The 23,864-nt window shown below is 41.5% G+C and overlaps 4 protein-coding genes across 5 annotated transcripts; 2 read left to right on the top strand and 2 right to left on the bottom strand.

Moving 5' to 3' along the window:
- Positions 1 to 1,075: 1,075 nt before the first annotated feature.
- psmc3 (proteasome 26S subunit, ATPase 3) lies at positions 1,076 to 3,091 on the bottom strand. The gene is made up of 2 exons (XM_020098788.2): positions 2,061 to 3,091; positions 1,076 to 1,537 (listed from the first exon to the last, which is right to left on the bottom strand). Exons 1-2 carry the CDS (start codon positions 3,003 to 3,005, stop codon positions 1,199 to 1,201), a joined length of 1,284 nt encoding a protein of 427 aa, XP_019954347.1. The 5' UTR covers positions 3,006 to 3,091; the 3' UTR covers positions 1,076 to 1,198.
- tbp (TATA box binding protein) lies at positions 3,067 to 9,187 on the top strand. The gene is made up of 9 exons (XM_020098792.2): positions 3,067 to 3,207; positions 3,675 to 3,873; positions 5,331 to 5,493; positions 5,686 to 5,863; positions 6,071 to 6,158; positions 6,439 to 6,530; positions 6,761 to 6,928; positions 7,252 to 7,346; positions 7,694 to 9,187. The coding sequence occupies exons 2-9, from the start codon at positions 3,823 to 3,825 to the stop codon at positions 7,771 to 7,773; spliced, it is 915 nt and encodes a 304-aa protein (XP_019954351.2). The 5' UTR covers positions 3,067 to 3,207; positions 3,675 to 3,822; the 3' UTR covers positions 7,774 to 9,187.
- Positions 9,188 to 9,844: 657 nt separating this feature from the next.
- pdcd2 (programmed cell death 2) lies at positions 9,845 to 14,054 on the bottom strand. 2 transcript variants are annotated; one of them, XM_020098791.2, is made up of 8 exons: positions 13,689 to 14,054; positions 13,131 to 13,239; positions 12,621 to 12,677; positions 11,956 to 12,144; positions 11,479 to 11,631; positions 11,283 to 11,383; positions 11,061 to 11,174; positions 9,845 to 10,637 (listed from the first exon to the last, which is right to left on the bottom strand). In XM_020098791.2, the coding sequence occupies exons 1-8, from the start codon at positions 13,887 to 13,889 to the stop codon at positions 10,458 to 10,460; spliced, it is 1,104 nt and encodes a 367-aa protein (XP_019954350.2). In that variant the 5' UTR covers positions 13,890 to 14,054; the 3' UTR covers positions 9,845 to 10,457. The 2 variants fall into 2 exon arrangements, with proteins under 2 accessions (XP_019954350.2, XP_019954348.2); XM_020098789.2 differs by having other exon boundaries at positions 11,479 to 11,634; positions 13,689 to 14,049.
- A 596-nt stretch (positions 14,055 to 14,650) lies between these two features.
- On the top strand, positions 14,651 to 22,430 carry rhoua (ras homolog family member Ua). The gene is made up of 4 exons (XM_020098854.2): positions 14,651 to 15,217; positions 15,662 to 15,720; positions 16,384 to 16,572; positions 17,023 to 22,430. Exons 1-4 carry the CDS (start codon positions 14,953 to 14,955, stop codon positions 17,305 to 17,307), a joined length of 798 nt encoding a protein of 265 aa, XP_019954413.1. The 5' UTR covers positions 14,651 to 14,952; the 3' UTR covers positions 17,308 to 22,430.
- Positions 22,431 to 23,864: the final 1,434 nt, after the last annotated feature.

Raw genomic sequence — 23,864 nt, 5'->3', positions numbered from 1 at the left:
TTCAAATTATAAGTATATGGTTATGACATATTCCAACTGTTAAGCTTTGCGCTAACTGGCTTTGTAAACTTTTGCAGAATCATACGTCTCAAAAGTACAAACAACAAATTAAATGATTAGGTGCACTGAACAGAGAATGTGACATTAGACACCATCCAGTGGAGTCGTCACCGTCACCTCATACTACGCCTAAAATACAGAATTTCACACTGCAGAGACGAAGCAGGATATAGACTTGAAATATCGGTCTAAAATCTACCATCAACATTTTAGACATTACGTTGCAGTAAATGTCTGAACACATCTGACTGCAGAAACGACAGAAGAATGAGTAGCAGACGTGATTACAGAAGTTGGGCAGCAAAGTTTAATGTTGTCCAATTGAATCCCATCAAATTAAATGTGATTTGATCAAATCTCAAAATAAATCTCATAAATGATTAAAATGTGTAACCAGTCAGCAGCACGGTGAACACTGTTGTCTTTATCACTTCATACTGACTTGATATTTAAGTGAGGACATTTAAGTAGAAGAAGCTTGTGTGAGGACAATCTATTCAACCAAGACAATGAGAGATGAAATAATTTATAATCTAAACAAAGTCTTGACACTCAATATAACTTTTTGGGTTGAACTAACTGATGAATTATTTCATAGTAGGGTTAAAATTTTCAAAGGAGGGAAAGATAATAATATATCAACAGTAATGTAATAAGCCACAGCTAAAGAACATCATGGTGTTTGTCCCACACCGAGACAGGTCAGATTGTGTCCCAGGGCAACTCTGTGTGAAACTGCTGATCAAATTTACAGCAAAGAGAAATGCAAAGGGCCAGTTCCTCTGGGACTGTGTCTTCTTCTGGGTTGACTTTTCCCTGTTCAGGATTCACCATTGTGTCTATGATCAAGACTGTCTTGTTAAGAGATATTGAGACAAACATGATGAAGAGAACTTGGTTGTTTAGGTGTACTTAAGGATTTATTTCATTAATGACCTGACTAAAATTATATATTATGAAATAAAATTCAGAAGACTCAACCTTCCTCATTTAGCTGGAAGAAACACAACAGCACTTAAGAGATTTTGCTTCTTTTTATTAACTCAAGTTAATTGGCAATTGTAACAAGTGTTTACTCAGCAAATATTTGAACAATCAAAGACTCTCTCACACACACAAACAGAGACGGGCAATGTCCTCAGGCGTAGTACTGGAGATTTGCCTTCTTCTTTGCCTGGACCTCCAGGATTCCCTCCATGTAATCCTCATGATTCAGCTCTGTGGCTCCACGACGCAGCGCGATCATACCAGCCTCTACACACACAGCTTTGCACTGGGCTCCGTTGAAGTCGTCGGTGCAGCGAGCCAACTCCTCGTAGTTAACGTCTGGACTGACGTTCATCTTGCGGGAGTGAATCTGCATGATGCGAGCTCTGGCCTCTTCGTTAGGCATGGGGAACTCAATCTTTCTGTCGAGACGACCCGAGCGGAGCAGAGCAGGGTCCAAGATGTCCACTCTGTTGGTCGCAGCAATCACCTGAAAAATATGCACAATATCACTGTAGTAAAACTGTTGTCATCATATTGAAGACTTTTCTTTTAAATACATGAATTTGAAGACATTTCTAGATGTAGTCTCTTATATGTACTTGTCACAGTTTGACATTGTTGATGTGTAGTTTGTTCTTGTCTCTACCCATATTCACCCCTATCCTAGTTGGATAACTGATTTGATATTGTAATCAATAGTGTCCATTTAGAATGAGATGAATCTGAAAAAGAGCTTGTTTGTTCTCTTTGGCTGGTCTGAGATATGGCTCTACATTAATTATTGTAATAAAAACACTTCTGTCTGTCCACATTACATGACAGAGTAATTGGAGTGAGAATTTTGATTGATCTGTGAAGTTTGATGAGAGAATTGTGTATCAGAATTCCATCTAATCATACAGAACCAGCTTGACTTTCCCTGGAGTTCAGTGTGATCAGCAGTCATATACAGACTGTGTATCATAATACAACTCAAAGTGTTCCTCAGAGGTTTTTATGAGATTCCTCACCTTGACCTGCATGTTGGGCTGAAATCCATCCAGCTGGTTGAGCAGCTCCAGCATGGTCCTCTGCACCTCTCTGTCTCCCGCCTTCTCGCTGTCAAACCTCTTGGTTCCGATGGCGTCCAGCTCGTCAATGAAGATGATGGATGGAGCCTTCTCTTTGGCCAGGGCGAAGGCGTCTCTCACCAGCTTGGCTCCATCTCCGATGAACATCTGGACCAGCTGGGGACCGGCCAGCTTCAGGAAGGTGGCCTTGGTCTGAGCAGCGCAGGCCCTAGCCAGGAGGGTCTTCCCTGTGCCAGGTGGCCCATACATCAGGACCCCCTTGGGTGGCTGGATGCCCAGGTTTTCGAACTTCTCCTTGTGGTTCATGGGCAAGACTATTGCCTCCACCAGCTCCTGGATCTGCTTGTCCAGCCCTCCTATGTCGCTGTACTGCTCTGTGGGGCGCTCGTCCACCTCCATGGCCTTCACCCTGGAGTCGTACTCGGTGGGTAGGGTCTCCAGGATCAGGTAGGAGTCTTTGTTGACACCCACCAGGTCTCCGGGCTTCAGCTTCTCGGCGTCCACCAGCCCGATCACCGGCAGGAAGTAGGTCTGTCGTGTGGAGGTCTTTATGACGGCACACTTTCCTTTCCTCTGGGAGTCCAGGTCCACGTTGGCCCCGTCCTCCTCCTGGTCGTTGGGGTCCACATCCAGCAGCTCGATGACGTTCGACACCAGGTACGGCAGCGTTTTGTTCACCTTTATCTTCTCCGTGTTTTCCTTGATCTTGTCCTTCATGGCCTGCAGCTCGTGGGTCACCCTCTGCACCTCGCTGTTCATGATCTTGATCTCGCTGTCCAGGAGCCGAGTTCGCTGGACGATCTCCTCCGTGGACATTTTTAACACTTCTTCGCCGATGCCATCCTCCACCTCGTCCCAAACTGACTTGTCACTCAGCGACGCCATCTTTGCTCTGTCTGCGCTGTGTGAACTGTGACACAGCGGAAAAATAAAGGTTCCGCTTCCGGTAGCAGCAGCCAAAGAAGAAGAAGAAGAAGAAAAAGAGTACTTCTCCTGAGCGCCGAAGAAGAAGTTAGCTGAAAATGACACGAGCCTGGAGCTGAACTGAAACTGTTTCTCTGCTGGTTCCAACTGCGAGAGAGAGACTGTAAGTTTCCTGTCAGCGCACTTTGAGCTTTTTAGTCTGGAGTCCTCTTACAACGTCGCTGCTTCCATTGAGGCCGCAGCGTGTCGGACTTACGACTTCACGTTAGCCGGTGCAGCTAACCTTAGCAGTGCGGCTAACCCCAGCTAGCCGCTGTGTTGATGTGGTGCGCTTTGGAGGCTTCCAGACATCCTGCTGGGAGTCTGCTCTGGTTTCAGGTGCAGATGAAATCATCGTCCGTGTTTTTCACTCTAATCATCTGCAGGATGCATCATTAAGAGCAGAGTTAACATGCTAATGCAATGCGAACATTAACGCTAAGCGGGGGTGACTTGGTTAGGAGGCGCTGGATGTGTTGGCGCCAGAGCCGCGGCTTCGTATCAACTGTCAGTTATTCACTCAGCTTTGATTGTGCACGGTGATAAACACGTGTCAGTCTTTCAAACGTGTTGTCGCTGGTTTTATTTCAGGAGCTGCATCGCTGTCAGAGGACACACACCACGAGACTGTTATTGTGGAGTCCAGCCTGGTTGTTTGTGTTTGCTGCAGAGCTCTGAGGCCGCAGCTGCGAAGAGGTGCCCCTGCCTGCTCCTGGTGGCAGTGATCTAACGTGAGGAGATGGACCAGAACAACAGTATACCAGCCTTCCAGGGTCTGGCCTCCCCTCAGGTAACACGTCCTTTCATCAACAGGTGCTTGTCCTCAGCACGGGGTCAGGTGTTCTACCTCAGCTGACTAAGAGCTGACCAGCACATGTCAGCATGAATTTATTTATCTCTCTCTCCACCTCATCTCTCTCTTATCTCCCCCGCTTTCCACCCATCTCTCCTTTCCTCCCCCCTTACTTTTCTTTCCTCACCCCAACCGGTCGAGGCAGATGACCGCCCACATTGAGCCTGGTTCTGCCAGAGGTTTCTCCCTGTTAATGAGGGAGATTTTCCTCTCCACAGTCGCCTGTGCTTGCTCATTGTGGGAACTGTTGGGGTTCTCTATGTTAATATTGTTTTAAGGTCTTGACCTTTAAATGTAAAGTTCCTTGAGATAATGTAAATTATGAATTGGCGCTATATAAATAAAATTGAATTGAATTTATATAGCACATTTAAAATAACAAAGAAACAGCAACAGGCAATTCATCAAATACCAATAGAAAAAAAGAAAACAAGAATAGTAAAGTAGAATAGGACAGAATTAAATAAAATTAGCTTCGACAAAAATGTTCTCAACTTGGAAAAAGGCCAAGGAGAAGAGATGTGTTTTTAACAATGATTTGAAGTGCGCTAGAGAGGAGGCAGATCTAATATGGAGTGGCAAGACTAAGCTGTTCCATAAGTTTGTGGCGGCTGCTGCAAAGGCTCGATCGCCTCTGGTTATGAGCCTTGTTTAAGGCAAGTCCAGGAGCAGCTGAGTGGCTGACCTCAGCTCTCTAACTGGAGTGTGAACATGAAGGAGTTCAGCTGGGGAAGGCGGCGCCAGTCCATTAAGAGATTCAAAAGTTAATACAATTTCAAAGTCAATCCTGTGACAAACAGGAAGCAGTGGAGGGAGCGCGACACAGGTGTTATGTGGTCCCTCTTTTTCTTACCTGTCAGGAGGCGATCCATATTATAGACCCCACAAAGACCTGGCATCAACATCCTGCTTTGAAAGGGGCCTATACTGGGAGAAGTATGAAGCTCATGTAGCCCAGTGAAATAAACTTAGTTGGGTGAATTTGTCCCTGGAGATGAAGCAGTTGTGTCATATAATGTCACAAACAAGATTTATTCTTCGTGTCGGGCCACATTCACAAACACACCTGATAGATAGCTCAATACCTTGGCTATGGAGTTGCACTGAACTCACAGCTTACAACAGATGATTGCACACTGCCAAACCATTTCTACAATTCATTGTATGAAATAATAGAAAATAACAAACCAACTGAAACATATGCCTATAATGATGAATATCTTTGAGTCATAGTCTTCTCATATCAATGCCATCTTGATTTTCATTTGATTCATGTAAAGCAAACTGATTAACAGTGACAATTGCAATACTGTATATTTTGGTCAGTGTCATTCGTTAATGTGGTTCTTCTGCTAAATCTAAACTTGATATTGTTTTGATGTTTTTTTGTGCAGGGTGCCATGACCCCAAGCATGCCAATCTTCAGTCCCATGATGCCATATGGCTCAGGCCTGACGCCCCAGCCAGTCCAGAACACCAACAGTCTGTCTATACTCGAAGAACAGCAGAGGCAACAACAACAGGCGCAACAACAACAGGCACAGCAGGCCAACACAGGTACAACACACACCACTGTCAAATCCCTGTCAGTCTTCTGCCATGCTTATGATGTTGGATGATAACCTCATATCCCTGGAACTGGTGTCTTCCACATTTATCCGTAGAAATTAATTTATCATTTAAGTCTTAACAATAGTGAAACTTTATCATCACTTCATACTACATTTAAAAACATAATTTGCTCTCTAGGCCTTCCGGGTTCGTCAGGGCAGACGCCTCAGCTTTTCCATTCCCAGACAGTAGCTGGTACAACCACCACAGCGCTACCAGGGAACACCCCGCTCTACAACACCCCGCTGACTCCCATGACCCCCATCACACCGGCCACACCTGCCTCAGAGAGCTCTGGAATCGTACCACAGCTACAGTACGTTGAATAACCAATGGAATTACCATGAGTGCCATTTTATTTAGCATTAATACTTTCTGAGGCTGTTCTGGGGTCATTGGAATTTTAGTTTTTATACAGATGTTTTTTTATTTCCAAAATTAATTAGACTGCCATTATTTCCTGCTGACTTCTGACATAGTGACTTAACTGTTCTCTGTACTTTTCTTACTCTGCTACTATCAGAAACATCGTATCCACTGTAAATCTGGGGTGCAAACTTGACTTGAAGACCATCGCCCTGAGAGCCAGGAACGCAGAGTACAACCCAAAGGTGAGACTGAAACGAATATTTTACTCAACAGTTCCAAACAGTCACGTATTTGTTCTGGCTTCCATCTGTGGGGCTTAAAGTTACAGTTAGATGAATCCCAGACTGTCCTTTAGTCATGTCATCTTGCTTATATTTCTTCCTACACACAGAAATGACAAAATGGAGAGGACAATTCTGCCATTATGTATATACTGGAGATACTTACAGTAAACATCCCACACAACTACAATGGGAGGAACTCTAACAGTTATGGGAATCACCATTCTCTTGCTTCTTTTAGCGTTTTGCTGCCGTCATCATGAGAATACGAGAACCCAGAACCACTGCCCTCATCTTCAGCTCTGGGAAGATGGTTTGCACCGGAGCCAAGAGGTCAGAATGTAGCTTGTTTGAAATTCATGTGCATGTTCATGATGAAAAGCCAGATGTTCACAGCATCTGTCCTTAGTGTCCTTAATAGGCAAAATAAAGATTTTCAGCAACACTCAGATAAAAGCCATGCAAGCTTTGCCTTTCTTCACCTCAATACAAAATTATATAATCAAGGTTTCTCCATCAGTGTTCTCTCTAATCTGCTTCTCATCAACTCACCTTCTCTCCAGTGAGGAGCAGTCGAGATTAGCAGCCAGGAAGTATGCTCGTGTGGTGCAGAAGCTCGGTTTTCCTGCCAAGTTCCTGGACTTCAAAATTCAAAACATGGTGGGCAGCTGCGATGTGAAGTTTCCCATCCGACTGGAGGGCTTGGTCCTCACACATCAACAGTTCAGCAGGTAACTTTGGATTGTTGCTATATGCTGTGCAGTCATAGTCCCTCATTACTGCTTCAAAGGCTTATTGATATGTTGAGAACATCATGTTGTCAAGAGATCTGTGACTGATGTTAACAATAAATGGGACTTATTCTTGTCTACATATTGGAGTTTGGCCCACACCATCGCTTGAGAAGGTTACACCCACTGAAAACTTTGACTTGATTAAAATTCAAATGACATTTGGTATAAAGTTTACAGTGTTTTCAGATACACATGCTGCAGACTTTCTGTGTTTTTGTTTTCCATGTTATGACTAAAACAAAGTGACTTGTCTTTTGCAGTTATGAGCCGGAGCTGTTTCCAGGGCTGATTTACAGGATGATCAAACCCAGAATTGTCCTGCTCATCTTTGTTTCTGGGAAAGTTGTACTCACAGGTAAAACCCGCTCCACTTCACTCACTGTTAGTTGTAGTTCAGATCTAGAGCTGGTCATATTGGATCATTGCAGATATATTGGCATCAATTTATATGTCAGATAATAAATAATAATTTACAGTACACCAATGTCAAACTAGATAATGAGTGAATTTAAATGTTTCGGTGAACTCTTTAAGGTTCAAACATTACATAATTTGTCCACTAGAGGGCTCTAAACATTTTAAGGGAGACATCCAAATTGTTGCTCGAGGATTTCAGCAATGGAACTGAAAACATAAAATGAAAAAATGTAACTGGATGTAGTAACTTGTTGCAGTTATAATATGTGTTGTTTTCTTGTTAAGGTGCCAAGGTGAGAGCAGAGATCTACGAGGCGTTTGAAAGCATCTACCCCATCCTTAAAGGTTTCCGCAAGACAACGTAGGACCTGTAGTTTTCTTTTTACCATCTCCCCAACCCAGTCTCTTTTACATGGATTTTATAAAGATACGTAAAAGTGTCCTCTACATGAAGACCTCTACAAGTGGACTGCTCTAAGGGCTGTTGTGCAGGGATGTGAATTGGTCACCTTTCATTTTTTTTGTCCTTCCTCTTTCCTTATTTTTTTTTTTTTGTTTTTTTTGTTTTAAGAAAAAGGACTTTTTGACCTTTTTTGAAGAGACGTTTTCCCATGTTTTGACCCCTTTCCATGTAGTTCCAGCTGTTTTCAGTTCAAGCTGAGTTTTTCAGATTGTTTTGTCATCCTGATCACATCCCTCATTGTACATAAACTGTAAAGAAAATTTAAAAATCGATGAATGGAAGAGAGGAGTCTGACTGGGAGTAGTGCTGTTCTTATTTTATGCATTTTTAAATAGTTTTCTACATTGCATTTTTAGTACTTGTCTGCTCTGTCTCCCAGTTACATGAAGGTGTGTTCAGGTCTGTCAGCCCCACATTCCTATCACAGTATTTACTGAGATTTTTAGTTCCTCAAAATTGTGAAAGTTTAAGAGTTTTATCCATAAACCAAGCACAAATCAATCTGATCTGGCTCCAGCATAGTCCTACTTTCATAAATAATGGAGATAATGTTAACGTGAGACATAATAATCTATTGTTAGTCTGCTGTCGGAATTTGGATGCTCTTTAATTTTGAATCTGATCGAAGTCCTGCTGCTGTGTCTCCTGTCATCCTGATTCACAGTGTTAGAAAAAGACCAGGATTGTTACAGGAAACCATGTCTATAAGAACAATCAGAAAATAAAAAATAATTTAATTTTCTTTCAAGAAATTCAGAGGAATTCAACCAAATTGGAAATGAGTAAACCCTCTTAGTGTCACGTGGAACAAGAGGCACACTATTACCCATCCTGCATCTTAAATTCACGAGCACTAAACGACAGGGTGACAGCTGAATAACTACAAATTGCCATTGTTAATGTATTTTCAGGTTATTCTTTGCATTTTTTGGCCATTTCAAAACTGTATTTAAACAATTATGATTTTTGAGCACTAGCAAATGTGAATCTGTGTTGGTTGTTCACGTTCTTTGTTCAACCAAAAATCTGCATTTAAATGAGTCTAATTTTTGGGCACTGGTTTCAACTGGACACATCCTTGATAACGATGTAAAAGTTTAGCAATTAAAATGATTATTTTTTATTCACAATGTATCTGGTTTCACCACGTTTGTGTATAAGTCTCCTAATATTTGGACGGACAACTCTGACGAAGACATGGGGTTAAATATTTCTCTTCTGCATGAGTATGAGCCCCGTCACATTTAGATGCAATTCTGCTTCTTCTAAAATTGTTGATGCTCTGCACTGTGCATTAATAAATGTGTACATACTGACTGTTGTTAAAGCTGCTTCTTTCATTACAATAACATTTGGATACACTCATACTCAACACCTTTGGTTCGGGGGGTGGGCTTTTTCATGGATCTTGATGACAAATCCATCATATTTAAGGGATTGATATCTGAGTGTGAAATTTAGCGCAGCTTGATTGAATTGAAGGTATGAGCTCTGCTTGGTGCTATTCTAGTTGAAAACAGCATGTTTATTGAGATTTTCTTTCCTAAACAATGTGTGCTCAGTATTTGTGCTGAACTACGACTGTGCAAACAGAACCACACACTTGTGCAGAGCAACACTAGTTTACTGACTAATTAACAAGTCTATACTTCTGCTACTCTTTAAAGTGCATTTAAATATTTATCTAAACATTGTCAATTGTTTCTTTGTCGGAAAATTCAATAAAAACCCTTTTGAAATTTTGTTTTGCTAAATTAGTTAGAAACTAAGATTTATTTTCAGCATGATGGGAAACAAGTGCAGACAGAAGGGTATGATGTTGTCCCCTCGCTGGAGATTGAACCATGGATGCTGTGGTTATGTGGGTATCTGCATCTTAACCAGATGGCCCCCAGAAGCCCCACCAATCTGATCTGTGAGATATGAAAAAAAATAAAATGTATAAATGCTAGTTGACAAATCAAAATGCCTCATGTCTTAAGCGGTGGTTTATTTTCAATGTTTGTCACTGAAGCACTGAAAAATACAGAGAATCAGATGAAGGGACTTCGTTAAAATCTCTGTGATAAGGCACAAGCTCATGATGGATTTCCTCATCAGCTCCAGTTCACTGATCTGTTTCAACAGCATGAAGCAAGATGAACACAAGCTAATACTCACATAGGTCCGAAACACCACTGACACTGTTCTTTACAACCAGAAATTGTGATCATTCAAGAAAATGTTTAGAACTGGAACCAGGATCCAGAAGCCCTGTTTGAATATCTGAACTTCTAATGAAATACATTTTATTAATTTATTTCTCTGTCTGGACACAGAAAAATAAAATGTACAACAGTTCCTCATAAAAAGAAATCTGGGAGAAATCCAGACAGTGAATATCTGCTGTTCAACATTCTGCTGGATACAGAAGGAGTCTGATCACTCAGTCAGTGGCCTTTCACTCATTTTAGCATTTGATCTGTTTATCATCACCAGTTATGTAAGAAGAGCTGCAGCACACGTCCAGTTCACTACGTGGGAAGTGACATCACTGCTAGTGTGACGACACCAGTCTCCTTGCTGTTCAGTATGAGCTGTCAGATGTTATGAGTGTGTTATCGGTGCGTGTTGATCCGAGCTGAAATCCTGCTTCCAGATGAACTCGGGGGAGTACTGGTCGTCACGGTTACAGCTGGCCGAGCAGGTGTAGATGGTCACAGTACCCCAGTCGATACTGGCTCCTGTCGAGTCAACACGTAGACTGTTTAACAGCTGGGGCATCACCTGCACACACGCACACAATTATTTTGAATTATTATTACACTTATCAAGCTCCAACAGATAAATACTGTTTCCTGTGTGGAGACACAGACGTTCACATATGATGTAAAGTTTTTAATAATCCTCTTTGACGGTAGTTTTTTTATCCTTCAGGGTATTTTATTGTAGCACACATATTAAACTATTTATGGTGTTTAATTATTGATCCATTCTATGTATTTATTATTGTAAATGTAAAAAATTATTTTGTATTTATTTGAACTTTTATATAACTCTATAAATATACACTACACATTCACTATGTATAATATTATCTATTATTCAACCACACTTTGTTATAATCTATCTAATTTTATAAACACATTTTTTATACTTGTAAAGTCTTTAAGAGAGTAGATGACTGAACATTTAATGAGAGGTGTCTACCTGAAACTCAAAAGTCCTCTTGGCGCCACAGGTGCATGGTGGGATATCCTGATCTGAAGGGATGTGCTGGGAAGACACCCACAGGGGAGAACCGCCTCGACTGTAGCGAACCACCTGAAACACAACCAGAGGAACTGATCCACTTCAAACTGCACATCATCAGTGTGAGGAGTGTCCAGTGTTCCTTCTGTTTTTCGACATATACTTTGGATTTATTTTTACCTGGTGTGGTTCTGGTGCGATCTTCTTTTTAAACCTCTGGAACACTTTGATGTCTTCAGTCTCACACATGGCCATCTCCTCCAGGTCGGTCTCTGCCAGCGCTGAAGACACAGAAGTCAGGAGAAAGATGAGCACGTGAACGGAGCAGTTTTCAGAGCTGCCACTAAAACCTTCCATATTCTGTTATGTTTCTTACTCTCTGCTAAAGAGGGACAGTCTACATCCCTTTGAGTGCTGCTCCCCTCCTCTTCTCCTTCATCCTTTGTGTCTTCCCCTTTCCCCTCTTCCTCAGGCTCAGTGACCAGCTCAGATTCAGGGAAGAGGAAGGGAGATGTTGTGACGAGGGACACTTCTATTCAGACACAGAGAGACAAAAGACACAGCAGAGACCTTTAATTGCCCATGAATCAGGAAATTACAACTGCTGACTCTTAAGTTTAGATGTACCAACGCTCAAGGTAAAAATGTGAAATTTTATTTTAATTATCATTAGTTATTGTGATACTGGACACTTTAACGTAATTTAAAGTGCGACTGAAGTAGTGTTAAATGAACGATAGCATAATTAGAATCTACCTAAATGATATTAAGTAGCAGCATGTGATTGTTCAGCGGATGGAGGAGAAACAAACAATTCCATTTCTCTTCCAGTGCAGGAGACAAGAAAACACACCTTGGCTGCCACACTCCTTCTTGTGTGTGTGTTTCCAGTGGAGCATCTGGTGGTGTTTTCCACAGTAGGTCACAGTGTGACATCTAGAACAAGCTTTGTTGCCAGGGCAACCACACACCCAACACAGTTTAACCCCAGAGACGGGCAACACTCTCTCCTCGGATTCAGGGTCGCTGAGGGGTTCGTCCTCTGAAGGAAACAAGATTATTTTTCTTTTATAATCAGTCAATAAATCAGTAACATATCAACAAAAACAATAACTGCAATGGAAACTATATTCAACCAGAGAAGGATGATTACATCATCTGAATACCAAGCTTCTGTTTAACCACATGTGAAATGAAAAGTTAAAATAAGAGTTGCAGTAAATATTATCTTTCTTATTATATTCTGTCCAGTGTCCATGCTGATATAAGAAGGTCTGCAAACATGTAAAAATATTGATTATTAGTTGTAGTGAAATGCTTTGTAACAACCTAATAGAGCTACAGAGTCTTCACCATAGCCTTATAAAGTTTCACAATAGCCCAGTCTGATTCTGATCTTTAGTGGAGGTCAGCACGTGTGATTTTAGATGTGGAACACATTCACATTTAGAAAACATTGGATGACATTTTTGGTTGATGGATCAGAATGTTTACTGACTTCCCGAAAAATGCACAAACCTGGTGGAGGGTCGTAAGGGTAGAACTCATTCCTCCTGGATAGCTGACTTCTGAAAACTGAGTGGAAATGAAGAAGAAAAAGAAGCTATAGTCAGAAATCTACTAAACAACAAACAAGCAGAGAACAGATGAGAAGAAGAGGTTGGCTAGAGAGGAGAATAAATGACAGAAGAACAAAGAAAAAAAGAATGAAGAGAAGATGTCAAGCGCAGATGCTGAGTAATGGTTATTTCCACTGTCAGTTGATCTGCTGATAACTTTTTTAATTAATGTGTGGTCTATAAAATGTAAAAAAAAAATAAAAAAAACTAAAAATGTCTTTCACAGTTTCCAACTTAAAAGAAAAAGTAGAAATATTCACAATTGACACTGCATGTTTGGCAAAGCTGATATGATCACATGATTATGATTAATACATTGATCAAGTCAATGTTATTTCATTCAGCTCTTCTGATGAGTGAGACAGGCGTAAGGGCAAAGACAACAAGCTACAGTAATGTTTCCACGTACCTTTCACGCAGCTGCTGTCGTTGGGTGTGTAGCACTCGGGGGTTTTGCAGCAGAACAGGAGGAGCGATCTGTGGAAACTCCAGTCCTGACTTGAGATCGGTGCGTACACCTTCAGCAGAGAGGGAGACGGTTAACTACACACTTCAGGGCTGCTGGTTCAGGGACACAATCAGCTGCAGTTTAGAGGAGACTGGCCTTTGACTGAGGAAGTGGCATCACAGGTCATGCAGCAGCTTTATAATACATGAGAATGTTCATTCACAGCATTAACTCGCACTAATACAATTGTCAGCTTGGGTGTTTCCAGTTCATGGGACAAAATCCCACCCTGAAAGTCAATATCTCCTGAATCTGATCATCAAGTGTTTCTCTTGTTGTGCGCTAACTTTATTGTGATGTATAATGAGTTGATCAGCTGACACTTCTCAGGAGGTGGTCCGCTGACAGTGGAAATATCACCCAGTGCTCAGAGAACTGCAACCACGTGAAGTCAGCTCTGGATCGGACCACTCCCTGTTATATTGAAACTGAGCTTGTGTGTTTAAGTTATCCGCTCACCTGCAGCAGAAAGGCCATGGGCAGGCGGCATCTCTCACACTCCAGCTCGGCCAGTGAGGGCAGGCCTCTCCGGCTGAGCCACGCCGGCTTCCCCCCGACTTTACTGGGGAACTGTGGCGACCGAAGCCGCCAGGGCTCCGCATCCTCCAGGAAACCCAGGACTACCTCCGCCGGAGACTCGCTCCCATCGCTGGACATCATGTAGCGCAGGTTACGTGTCTGTCCAGTGGACAGGTTGTACTCACTGAGAATAAACTGTCCCGCGGAAGAAAATATCCTCCAGGACCTGTCACAACAAAACACATGCAGCGCTGGTACAGCTCCGTAAAGCGTCCGTGAGGAAACAAACACATTAGAGCCACTGCTCGGTTCCGCATTTCCCGCAGCTCTTGTAGAAATCTTGTGATGGTGAATAAACCTCATGTAGATTTGTATGATGCACGATTCACTGTCAGAAATGAACATTTAACCGATAGAGTGAGGTTTGATTATATCTTACTAGTCTCATGTTTCTTGATCTCTCGCTAGATGGCGCACATGTCGTTCCAGTAATAGGAACAATCTTAATAATCGTAATAAAACTTTATTTATCCAGCACTTTTCAAAAACAAGTTTATAAACATGAACGTAGAAACACAAAGACATAATAAATCTAGTTAAGAGCCACAGTAGCAGTAAGTAGTCAGGTCAGATGAATCTGGTGGAAAGGTCAGTCTATACTCCAGTAAACAGTGGAGATGTATGTTGATATTCACATGTTGTGACTCGTGTTGTTGAGGGTTTCTCTGGGGTCACAGGGTTCACTCTGTTTAATCGGATGAAGCAAAATACACGAACAACTAACGACTAATAAAACTAAACAAAATAAAACATAACACACACACACACACACACACACACACACACACACACACAGTGATGTCATTGGAAGCTACGGACACTCTCTCTCTCTCTCTCTCTCTCTTCCTCAGTCTGATGAAATGTGAGTGAACCATGACGCTGCCTCTGCTCAGTGTGTGTGTCTGTGTGTGTCTGTGTGAGTCTGTGTGAGTCTGTGTTGTGATGAAGTTTCAATCTTTCTAACTCAGCCATGGCGACTAGAAGGAAGCGGACACAATCGACGTCAAACTCGGTTGACAAGCGGCTCTGAGTCCCGGCAGATCACGGACTTTAATGGACGATGTGAAAACTGGACCGAACCGGGACTGACGCTCCTGCCTCCAGCGGTAAGTCACCCTCCTCCTCCTCCTCCTCCCCGGGTCCGATGCCTCCGCGGGGCGACGCGAGCTACAAGCCGGCGCCGGTGTCCCCTGCTCCGCCCGTCCCGCCGAGGAGGGTCAGGAGCCGGGACAGGGGCTCCGGCAGGACGCGGCGCTCTGGGGCAGAGGCAGGGGCAGGGTCGGCGGAGAGGCGGGTGAAGTGTGTGCTGGTGGGGGACGGAGCTGTGGGGAAGACCAGCCTGGTGGTCAGCTACACCACCAACGGATACCCCACCGAGTATGTGCCCACCGCCTTCGACAACTTCTCAGGTAAAGGATGGAGCTCACACCAGCAGGTCTGACCTCAAACACTTCAATCTGATGATCAGAAGAAGTGATTCTCATTTCTATAATATCTGAGTTAGGATGTGGTACTGAGGTATATTTGACAGCAGTAAGTTAAAGAAGGACTCATCATCAATTCACATACAGAACAATACATTTAACTGATGCAAAAATACTTGATTAAACGTGGATGTATTATTATTATTACATTATGGATATATCCATCTCTCTCCCTCTCTCTCTCTTATATACAGTATATATACAGTCTATGGATAAAACAGTTATTGTTTTCTGGACATTTTGACCATACAGACCTAGACAGTGGAAAGCTACACTACACTTGTTATTTACCTGTGTGTGTGTGTGTGTGTGTGTGTGTGTGTGTGTGTGTGTGTGTGTGTGTGTGTGTGTGTGTGTGTGTGTGTGTAGCTGTGGTGTCAGTGGACGGGCAGCCAGTCAAACTACAACTGTGTGACACAGCTGGACAGGTCAGTAATCTCAACACACACGCACTCACAGACAGAGCAGCATTTCCTGTTGTTGCTGTATTTAGGTTGGGGACAATGCCTCAGGGGAAGTGATTTCTTCTTTCTCTCTGGAACAATGCTAACAAAATATCTTCTTTGTTAAAACTTAACAAACATCTTGTGTTCTGTCCTGGAAACTCAGAAGTGCTACTACCAATGTCTTTAAACGTTTCATGTAAATACATTTAAGGTTTGCTATACTTGCCGGTCACCATTTGGCTTTATACAACAAAAGAGAATCTAGTACATTAGGTTGTAAACTCCAGATAAAGGTGCACAATACTTCAGATACATGTAGTGTCAGCCACCTATAAAAGAATAAAACTATTAAAATTAAAGTATTAAAACTGTAGCTATAAATATTGTGAAGAAATCATCATCATCCTCTGTATCCGTCTGTTCTCAGGAAGAGAGAACGTCAGAGAGGAGAAACAAACATATCTTCATAGTTTATTATCAGTATCCCTAGCATTGTACACACACCCACACACACACTGAGCTGCACTAGATTCAGATGCTTTTTGAGATGCCCCAGTATTTTTTGTTGGGTGAATTTCTGTATTTATCTCACTGCCTTCGACCTTCTCACGGACACTTACTCTCTCTCTCTCCCACCTTGTCCAGGACGAGTTTGATAGGCTGCGTCCTCTGTGTTACACCAGTGCAGATGTCTTCCTGCTGTGCTTCAGTGTTGTCAGTCCCGCCTCTTTCCAAAACGTTCCTGAAAAGTGGGTCTCAGAGATTCGCAGACACGCCCCGTTCGCTCCACTCGTTCTGGTCGGGACACAGTGTGACCTCCGAGAAGATGTCAAGGTGTGGAAGCATTTTAACTTCACTGTTCTTAAATCACCAAGTGTGTAGCTCTAATGTTTGTTTCTCATTGTTAGACTTTCTGACACCATGTAAAAAATCGGTCAAAAGTTGTAATGAAAACAATTACTGACTCTAGTAAAAATGATAACTTGTCCATTTGCTAAAGTGACATGTCAAAATGTCTGCTTTAATGAGTATAAATAGTGCATCATAATTTCAATGCAATGTGCTTGACATAAAGGTAGAAGCCACACCTCTGACATGTATCATGTTTAACCTGATTACTATCTTGTAACTGAACTTGCACTAATGCCTGAGTATGTACAAAGGCTTCACAACTTTAGAAATCATTTGCAGCATGTTTACCAAATGTTTGAAAGCAGTATTTAGAATTTCCCTATTTGTGATCAGAAGAGTCTTTATAGTAAAAGTGTCGTCTCTTCTGTTTAGGTTCTCATTGACCTGGCGAGGTATCGGGAGCAGCCCATTGAGCCAGCAGACGCCTGGGACTGTGCGATGGAGATCGGAGCGGTGGCCTACATGGAGTGCTCCTCTTTGACCCAAAAAAACCTTAAAGAAGTGTTTGACACAGCCATACTGGCCAGTCTGCAGAACTACAGCTCCCAGAAGCTCCCGAGAGGGAAACAAAAACGACAGAAAAAGCAAAGGCAGACACCGGACAAGATGAAGAGTCTGTCAAAGTCATGGTGGAAAAGGTACTGTTGTGTGGCCTAGAGCAGACCTGTGATCAGATTGGGTCTCGCTGACTCTGAACCTCCGTTGACTTTATCCTGGTCTGGATTCTGCTGAGTTTGGGTTCTACCCAGACTCGCTTCCTCTGTAATGGAGCCTGATGTTGAGCAGGATCTCGACTGGAGTGTGGCTGAGAACCAAAGTAAGACTGTCATGCATCTCAAATTCTTTAGATTGTCTTTAGAGATGGGTTTTAGTCTTATCATGGATGAGATTTACTACTGAGCCCAGCCTGGTTCTATTAGACCCCAGAAAACCAAGCAGTGCTCCTGTGGGTTTTTGTGCTGACATTTCCTTTTTCTCTAACCTGGTTTTAGATCCAGTTTCTGAGCTGGAGAAGCTGCTCCTCGCTCTCCTGAAATGTCACTGGTATGAAACAGGAGTTTTTATGTGTGACAATGTTGTTTAGACTGTTTCAGATAGCCTTGTTTTGTCGGTCAGAGGGACGTGGCCTGTCCTCAGACTACAACTGTAATTGTTGGTGACCTTAACAAAACTACATTCACACTTATTTTTATAATAGTTTCTAACTGAATCTGACAATACTTGTAAATATTAGGGATGACTGAAATCGATTGGCTGTCAGGGCAAACCTTGTCTTTATATACATAATGACAGTAGAGCAGAGCGAATCGTTTCATCACTGAATATGATTAATGTTAGAACTTAGTCAACAAGTATAGCCCGTGGTTAATTTTAGAGCTTTTTTTTATCACTGGGGTGATTGTTTTCTAATGAAAGAACGCATTTCATTAAGCAGCTAATAATTTTATCCCGGTCACATGTGGTGCAGCCAGCAAACCTAATCTGGAACCTGCACCATGGTTAATATCTGACTCTGTTTTTTGATTTATTTACCTTCCCCCCAGAGTGAAGCCAGACTAAGTTTGGTCAATGAAAAACTTTACACTCTCTTAAGAATAACATTTTATTTTCGTGGTTCAAAATCAACACATGCATTTCTTAACTCCAACCAAAATAAGTGGAGAGTTAAACCTACACACATATCTTAAAAAGCAGCAAAGGATGCTGAACAATGAAACATGTCCAGTCTGTCTGAATATATGATGAAAACAAAAGCACCACTTTCAAAGTTTTATCCCGTAGTCAGGGACCTGCTTCAGCTCTCCACTGGTAGCTGTGCCAGTTTATCATCCTCATCTGTCTGACCTTGTCACTGTAAGATTGTACAGTCTGAGAAAATTGATGTGGTTTTGTTAAATATAAATCTTTGTGCGGCTGTGGTGGTTAGCTGTAGTCAGGTTAGCACTTGATCTTAACGGGAGGGGAAGACATTTTGCAGTTTTAGGGTTTTGCTCCTCTTCACCATGATCATATTGGATGAATGTTGAAATATAAAACTTGCATCAGCAGACAACAAAAACTAAAAATTAGTTTTAGGTATTTGTTCTGCTTTGCTGCATGTTTGACTTATCTTATAAGATGCATAAGCCTTAAGCATGAGCACTAAATATGAATTCAACCAAGTGCTCTTTGCATGTGTTTGAATTTACACAATAAACTCAGCTGTTTGACTGTGTCAGTTTGTAGCAAGAAAAGAGCCGAATGAAATAAACACAGTTTAATTTTTTTCTTAGGCCTTCAATGCAATTGTGTGTGTAAGACTGTGAAATTTCTACCATGTACATATTCAGTGAAATATTTTCTAAGTAGCTATAAACTACAGTTTGATACGTCTTGTTTGTTGCTCTGCATTTGCTCCATTTACCCTAAATCTGATCCTCTGCGTTCATTAGCCACAGGTCACGCTACAGAGACACCCATTGTCCACCACGTGTCTGCTGTATGCTCTGTCAGCTCTGCAGCCTGTTCACTCTCAAACAGATCACATTTTATATGTTGGTAGAGCAGAAATAAACAGGCAAACTGAAACACTAAATTTGTAGTAACACTCAGCTGCCACACCTTCTTTTGTGCTTTAACACATGAGCACAAGCCCAGCATTTAAAACTATCTCTCCACAGTGCCTACAAGTGAATGGCCCTTTGTATTTTAGAGTCACTGCAGCAGCAGGAAAGAAAGAGGTTTAAGTCAGACTGAAGCAGATCCGCTGTGGTTCAGCAGCGTAACCAAACTTCGGAGCCCCTAGTTCTGAAATTTCTTTTTTTATCATGTTTGCACAACATAATGAACCTGAATGTGCACACAGGGAAAAACATATTGCCTTTTAGGACTCTAAGGGTTTTCAGTTTACATTTCTTAACTCAAACTTAAACATAAATCTTTAAACCTGTCTGACTAGTAAGAAAAGTTTCTGAGACTGTTGTAATGTAAAAGTCAAGGTGCAACATTGGTCTCCACCCAGCAATAATTCATGTGTAAATATATTTTATTACTAGTAAGCTTCTGACCATATCTCTTTGAAAGTCAACAATAACCCTGATCCAGAGGGGGATTCAGTAAATCCGGGGCTGAAGGTGACTCATATCTCATGTTTCTGTGGAGAAATATATGTTAGCCCAAAGCTAAAGGACCTGTTATACCTGAGCTACCAGTAATCTTATCCCGAGTGTGAAAGTGGAGCAGTTTTCTGGAATATTGTTTTTACCTCTTTCTTTCAAGCATGTGGTTCAAAGTTAGTTTCTCTACTGTTGTGAAGTGGAGTGAGCGGTTGTGTGCCTTGAAATCATCACCATAATTATTTTGAATGCAACTATACTATGAAGAACTGGTGAAGAGTTTTATCTAAATCAATTCAACAAACTGAGATTTTTCCAGGTGAGGTTCAGACACCAAAACTTATTCCAGATTGTTTTCACCCTCTACCAAGTCTCACAGCTAAAACTGCATGTTGACACCAAGATACAGTTTCAAAAGGATTATCCTCCAAAGACGTCCTCATGTAACCCAAACTGATCCTGCACCAGCATTGACAGTCTTGCTCTTCAAGACAAATCTGAGAAAAGGCATCAGGTTGAAACATTATCCTTGTGTTGCGTTCAGGTGTTCACTGTAAATCTGGGACTCCTGATTTTAGGACCGTGATCCGTTGGAGCTGTGTGGTTGATTTCTGTTGAGGATGCTACCGCTGCGACTCAATGGGCTCACTGTGTCCATGTTTAACTTCATGATAGCAAATGTATTGTTTCTTACTGGGGGGAGAGGCATAATAAGTTGCTTGTCTCTGTGTTTGTCTGCAGTCTTGGTCGATGGTTGGATTTAATTTGACCGAAGGTCACGCAGATCTTTATGATCGCCTGCATTTCCTCTGTCACGTTTTTTTTTTTTTCTCATCACATTGAGTTTTGTTTGCATGCAGCATGTGATGCAGGCCTGCTTTTCTATTGAGGACATTATAAAATCAATCATTTCTGTTTAAATACATCAAAACAGCACAAATTACTTCTTGGTATGTTGCCATTTAATTAATCCACAGTAGCTTGCATGTGTCTGATGAGGATTTCTGACAGAAAGTGTCTTTGTTTAGGTTCTTCTCTCTTTAGCCAGTCTATAACACCCATACACGGAAATTATCATCTTCTCTAAACTACACACTTGCCTTGACTGACATTTTTGGAGTAATGTGATGTGCTGAGATGTAGTTTAACAGTAACACAACTAGATGAGATCCATAGAACCAGCAAACTGACTCAATAATGTTTCTAACTAAAGTAAAACAAAAAAACGACTGGTTATTTCAGACCACGTTCGGCTCCAGCAGAGAAACCTCTGACTGTGTTGAATTAAACAGTGAAGCATGTTTCTGCTTATCGATTCATTATTTTCATGTGCAGGACTGAGGTTGTGTAATTTCTTCTTTGAAACCAGAATTGGCTGGTTGATGCTCAGCAGTGTGTGTCCTGTATGACAGATGTATGGCCCTGGAATGTAGAACAGACAGGTCTCTGGAAGTGAACTATCCTGTGTTATATGGAGACATGATGGTGAGTGAGTATTGTGCTGCAAAGCTGGTGTTTTGGTGAAGGTAAGATAGAAATGTCATTTTTGTGTGTTTGGGACAAAGTCTGTTGCTCTGATTGCCATTAAGAAATGTACAGGTGTATATATAAAGACAATGGCTGACTTCTGATTCAGCTTCAGTGATTTATTTGTCGTCTGGGCAGGATTTCCTTCTGCACAAAAGAATAAATGACAAGTTTACTTATAATTAAATCAATTATTACATTGATCAAAGTTGGTGCAGGTTTGCCTATGTGCTACTTGCAGTAGTGCTGAAATCCTCTCAGTGTGGATACTTGAAATACGTTTTCCTTTTTTATTTGCTTCAGTGTTTAATGGTGGAAAGTAAAAGGGGAATTCAGGTATTTTCTAACCCTATGTTTATAAATGTGGATGTGTAGATTAATGGCCCTTAAAACTTTTGGAATCTTTCCAATATACCCCCTCCACCCGCAGCCGTAGCTACAATGTAATCTTATGGGGCAACTGCGACATTCCATGAAATGTCCTCTCAAAGTGCTTTTTCACCAATAAAAGGCTCAAATGTTATATGATTACATTCTAGCCACGGCTGCTGTGTTGCATGGTGAAGATATACTAAACCAGATCAATAATTCATTTTCACACCCACTTAGGGCCCTGGTTTAAAAAATACTGTAATTCCCCTTGAAGACAAGTCATCCAGATGTGCACGATAAAACTGAAAGGTTTTCTGTTTTTTGTTTAATTTTAGCAAATCCATTATCACTCTTTATTTAACATGGTAGTTACACCAAATATAAAGCCAGATTAGAAATCATTCATTGACATTGTACAACAACATGAATTGCACGTGAACATTTAGCCCAGACTTAAATCCAGAAGAGACAACCTGGGGAAATGAACGAAACATTTCATTCTTGAGATTTAATTATTTTCTCATTGAGCTTGATACCAACAGTAACACAGCTGAGCTCACTGACATGGAACACCAGCTGAGAACTTCTCTTAGCAAACCAGTGCTATCGTTCTGTGTAAACCACCACTGTGTGTTCATTTTTCCTGCAAATGAAAACATGGTAACAGATAATACGCTGCTGCGATCTGTTCGATCGAATTCTCTGTTGAACTGAGGATGTCAAACAAAGGAAGATGTGTTTGTACAAACGTTTTATACCCTGAGAAATAAAGATTATCTGATTTAATTCATGCTGTGGTTTGTTGATTTTGAGGCTTGGTGCTCAGTGGTGGGACTGGGAATGTGTGTGTTTAAATATAACTCCTGAACGTATGTAACCTTACTGTACCTCAGCCACGTCACAAGAGCACCCAGGCTGTAAATGAGAATATCTGTTTTGTTTTTAAGTATTCACGTGTACACAGAGGTTGTCTGTATCATATTTGTAGAATTCTGTAGCTGTTCACCAGCTCAATTTCACAAGTTTTATCAGAAAAGAAGCTTTAATTAATCATCAGAATGGTGCAAGGAGAGCAGACTCTCAACTGCTTTTCTTAAGGTAAACACATGGGTTTTCTTGCTTGCATGGGCTCTTGTGTTGGATGTGTGTTTTCATGTTGTAGCTGATTTGATGATTTTTGCTTTGTGATAACCAAGTGCAACAGCTTTGCTGGCTGCAGTCAGCTGATGCACATCAAGAGAGAGGTGATAAGATGTGAGTAAGTTTGGGGGCAAGGAGTCACACTCATAGAAACACAAACATAGACACAGAGTGACTCACACACACACACACACACACACACACACACACACACACACACACACACAGTGCCCACAGAAAGTCATCCGACTTCAGACTGGATCATTGTAAACAGACTCTCTGCTTCCAGGCCCTCATGGTTATGCAAGAGCTTTATTTTGAAGGCTGTCATGTGACATTTGGTTAGTGGCATGTCTCTGTTCTTGAAGGCAGAGTGTTTGTGTGTGTGTGTGTGTGTGTGTTTGTGTGTGTGTGGGGGGGGGTCATGCCCTGACTATAAGTCTGTGGGAAACAAACTGCCTCACTCTACCTGACCACACAGACGTAATACTTAATAAGTTCGATCAGCTGCTCTGTGACTGATGCAGGGCCAGGTCCTGTTTGATGATGTTATTCAGTCGTTTTTCTCCTCAGTGAGGTCGACACAAAATAGTGTTTTCTCTTCCAAAATGTGATAATCTTGAATTTAACTTTTCTGGGAAAGTGACATGAGAATGACTGTAAGTGTTATACCACAATTTTCTTACTGTTTACGTGCAGTGAGCAGATTTTTAGCTTTGATAAAATGCTTCTTGTTTGTGATCCAAACTTCATGAGTAAATAAGAAAACGTTATTTATAAAGAGCCTTTTGTAACATGAGTTACAAGGTGCCAGGGGCTACAATAAAAACAGAGAAGATATACAGATAAACATAAAATAACAACGTGAAGCTTCAAAAAGTAAAAACTGCACAGACGGCAAACACGCATTACACAATCAAGTTCTTGTGAAAGAAGTGAATTTTACCAGCTTCTTAAAACCAGGTCTGTTACAGCACAATATGTAATAATGAATGTTTATTCAAAAGTAAGAAAATGTTCCTCTTGATAGGTTTTGAATCTAACAAACCCATGAATGAACCATATAACAACACAGGTGTT

This window comes from Paralichthys olivaceus, chromosome 1, assembly GCF_024713975.1.
Source record: "Paralichthys olivaceus isolate ysfri-2021 chromosome 1, ASM2471397v2, whole genome shotgun sequence".
Lineage (NCBI taxonomy): Eukaryota > Metazoa > Chordata > Actinopteri > Pleuronectiformes > Paralichthyidae > Paralichthys > Paralichthys olivaceus.
Note: the sequence above shows the minus strand (reverse complement) of the source record. Positions and strands in the feature narration are given on the sequence as shown.

Coding starts and splice junctions, on each gene's coding strand:
- psmc3 (XM_020098788.2), bottom strand. CDS start 3,005: ATGGCGTCGCTGAGTGACAAGTCAGTTTGGGACGAGGTGGAGGATGGC. Junction 1,538..2,060: donor AGCCCAACATGCAGGTCAAG/GTGAGGAATCTC, acceptor CATATTTTTCAG/GTGATTGCTGCGACCAACAG.
- tbp (XM_020098792.2), top strand. CDS start 3,823: ATGGACCAGAACAACAGTATACCAGCCTTCCAGGGTCTGGCCTCCCCT. Junction 6,159..6,438: donor ACGCAGAGTACAACCCAAAG/GTGAGACTGAAA, acceptor TGCTTCTTTTAG/CGTTTTGCTGCCGTCATCAT. Junction 6,531..6,760: donor GTTTGCACCGGAGCCAAGAG/GTCAGAATGTAG, acceptor CCTTCTCTCCAG/TGAGGAGCAGTCGAGATTAG.
- pdcd2 (XM_020098789.2), bottom strand. CDS start 13,889: ATGATGTCCAGCGATGGGAGCGAGTCTCCGGCGGAGGTAGTCCTGGGT. Junction 11,635..11,955: donor GAAGGAGTGTGGCAGCCAAG/GTGTGTTTTCTT, acceptor GTGTCTGAATAG/AAGTGTCCCTCGTCACAACA. Junction 11,175..11,282: donor TCGCACCAGAACCACACCAG/GTAAAAATAAAT, acceptor GTTGTGTTTCAG/GTGGTTCGCTACAGTCGAGG.
- rhoua (XM_020098854.2), top strand. CDS start 14,953: ATGCCTCCGCGGGGCGACGCGAGCTACAAGCCGGCGCCGGTGTCCCCT. Junction 15,218..15,661: donor CGCCTTCGACAACTTCTCAG/GTAAAGGATGGA, acceptor GTGTGTGTGTAG/CTGTGGTGTCAGTGGACGGG. Junction 16,573..17,022: donor ACCTCCGAGAAGATGTCAAG/GTGTGGAAGCAT, acceptor TCTTCTGTTTAG/GTTCTCATTGACCTGGCGAG.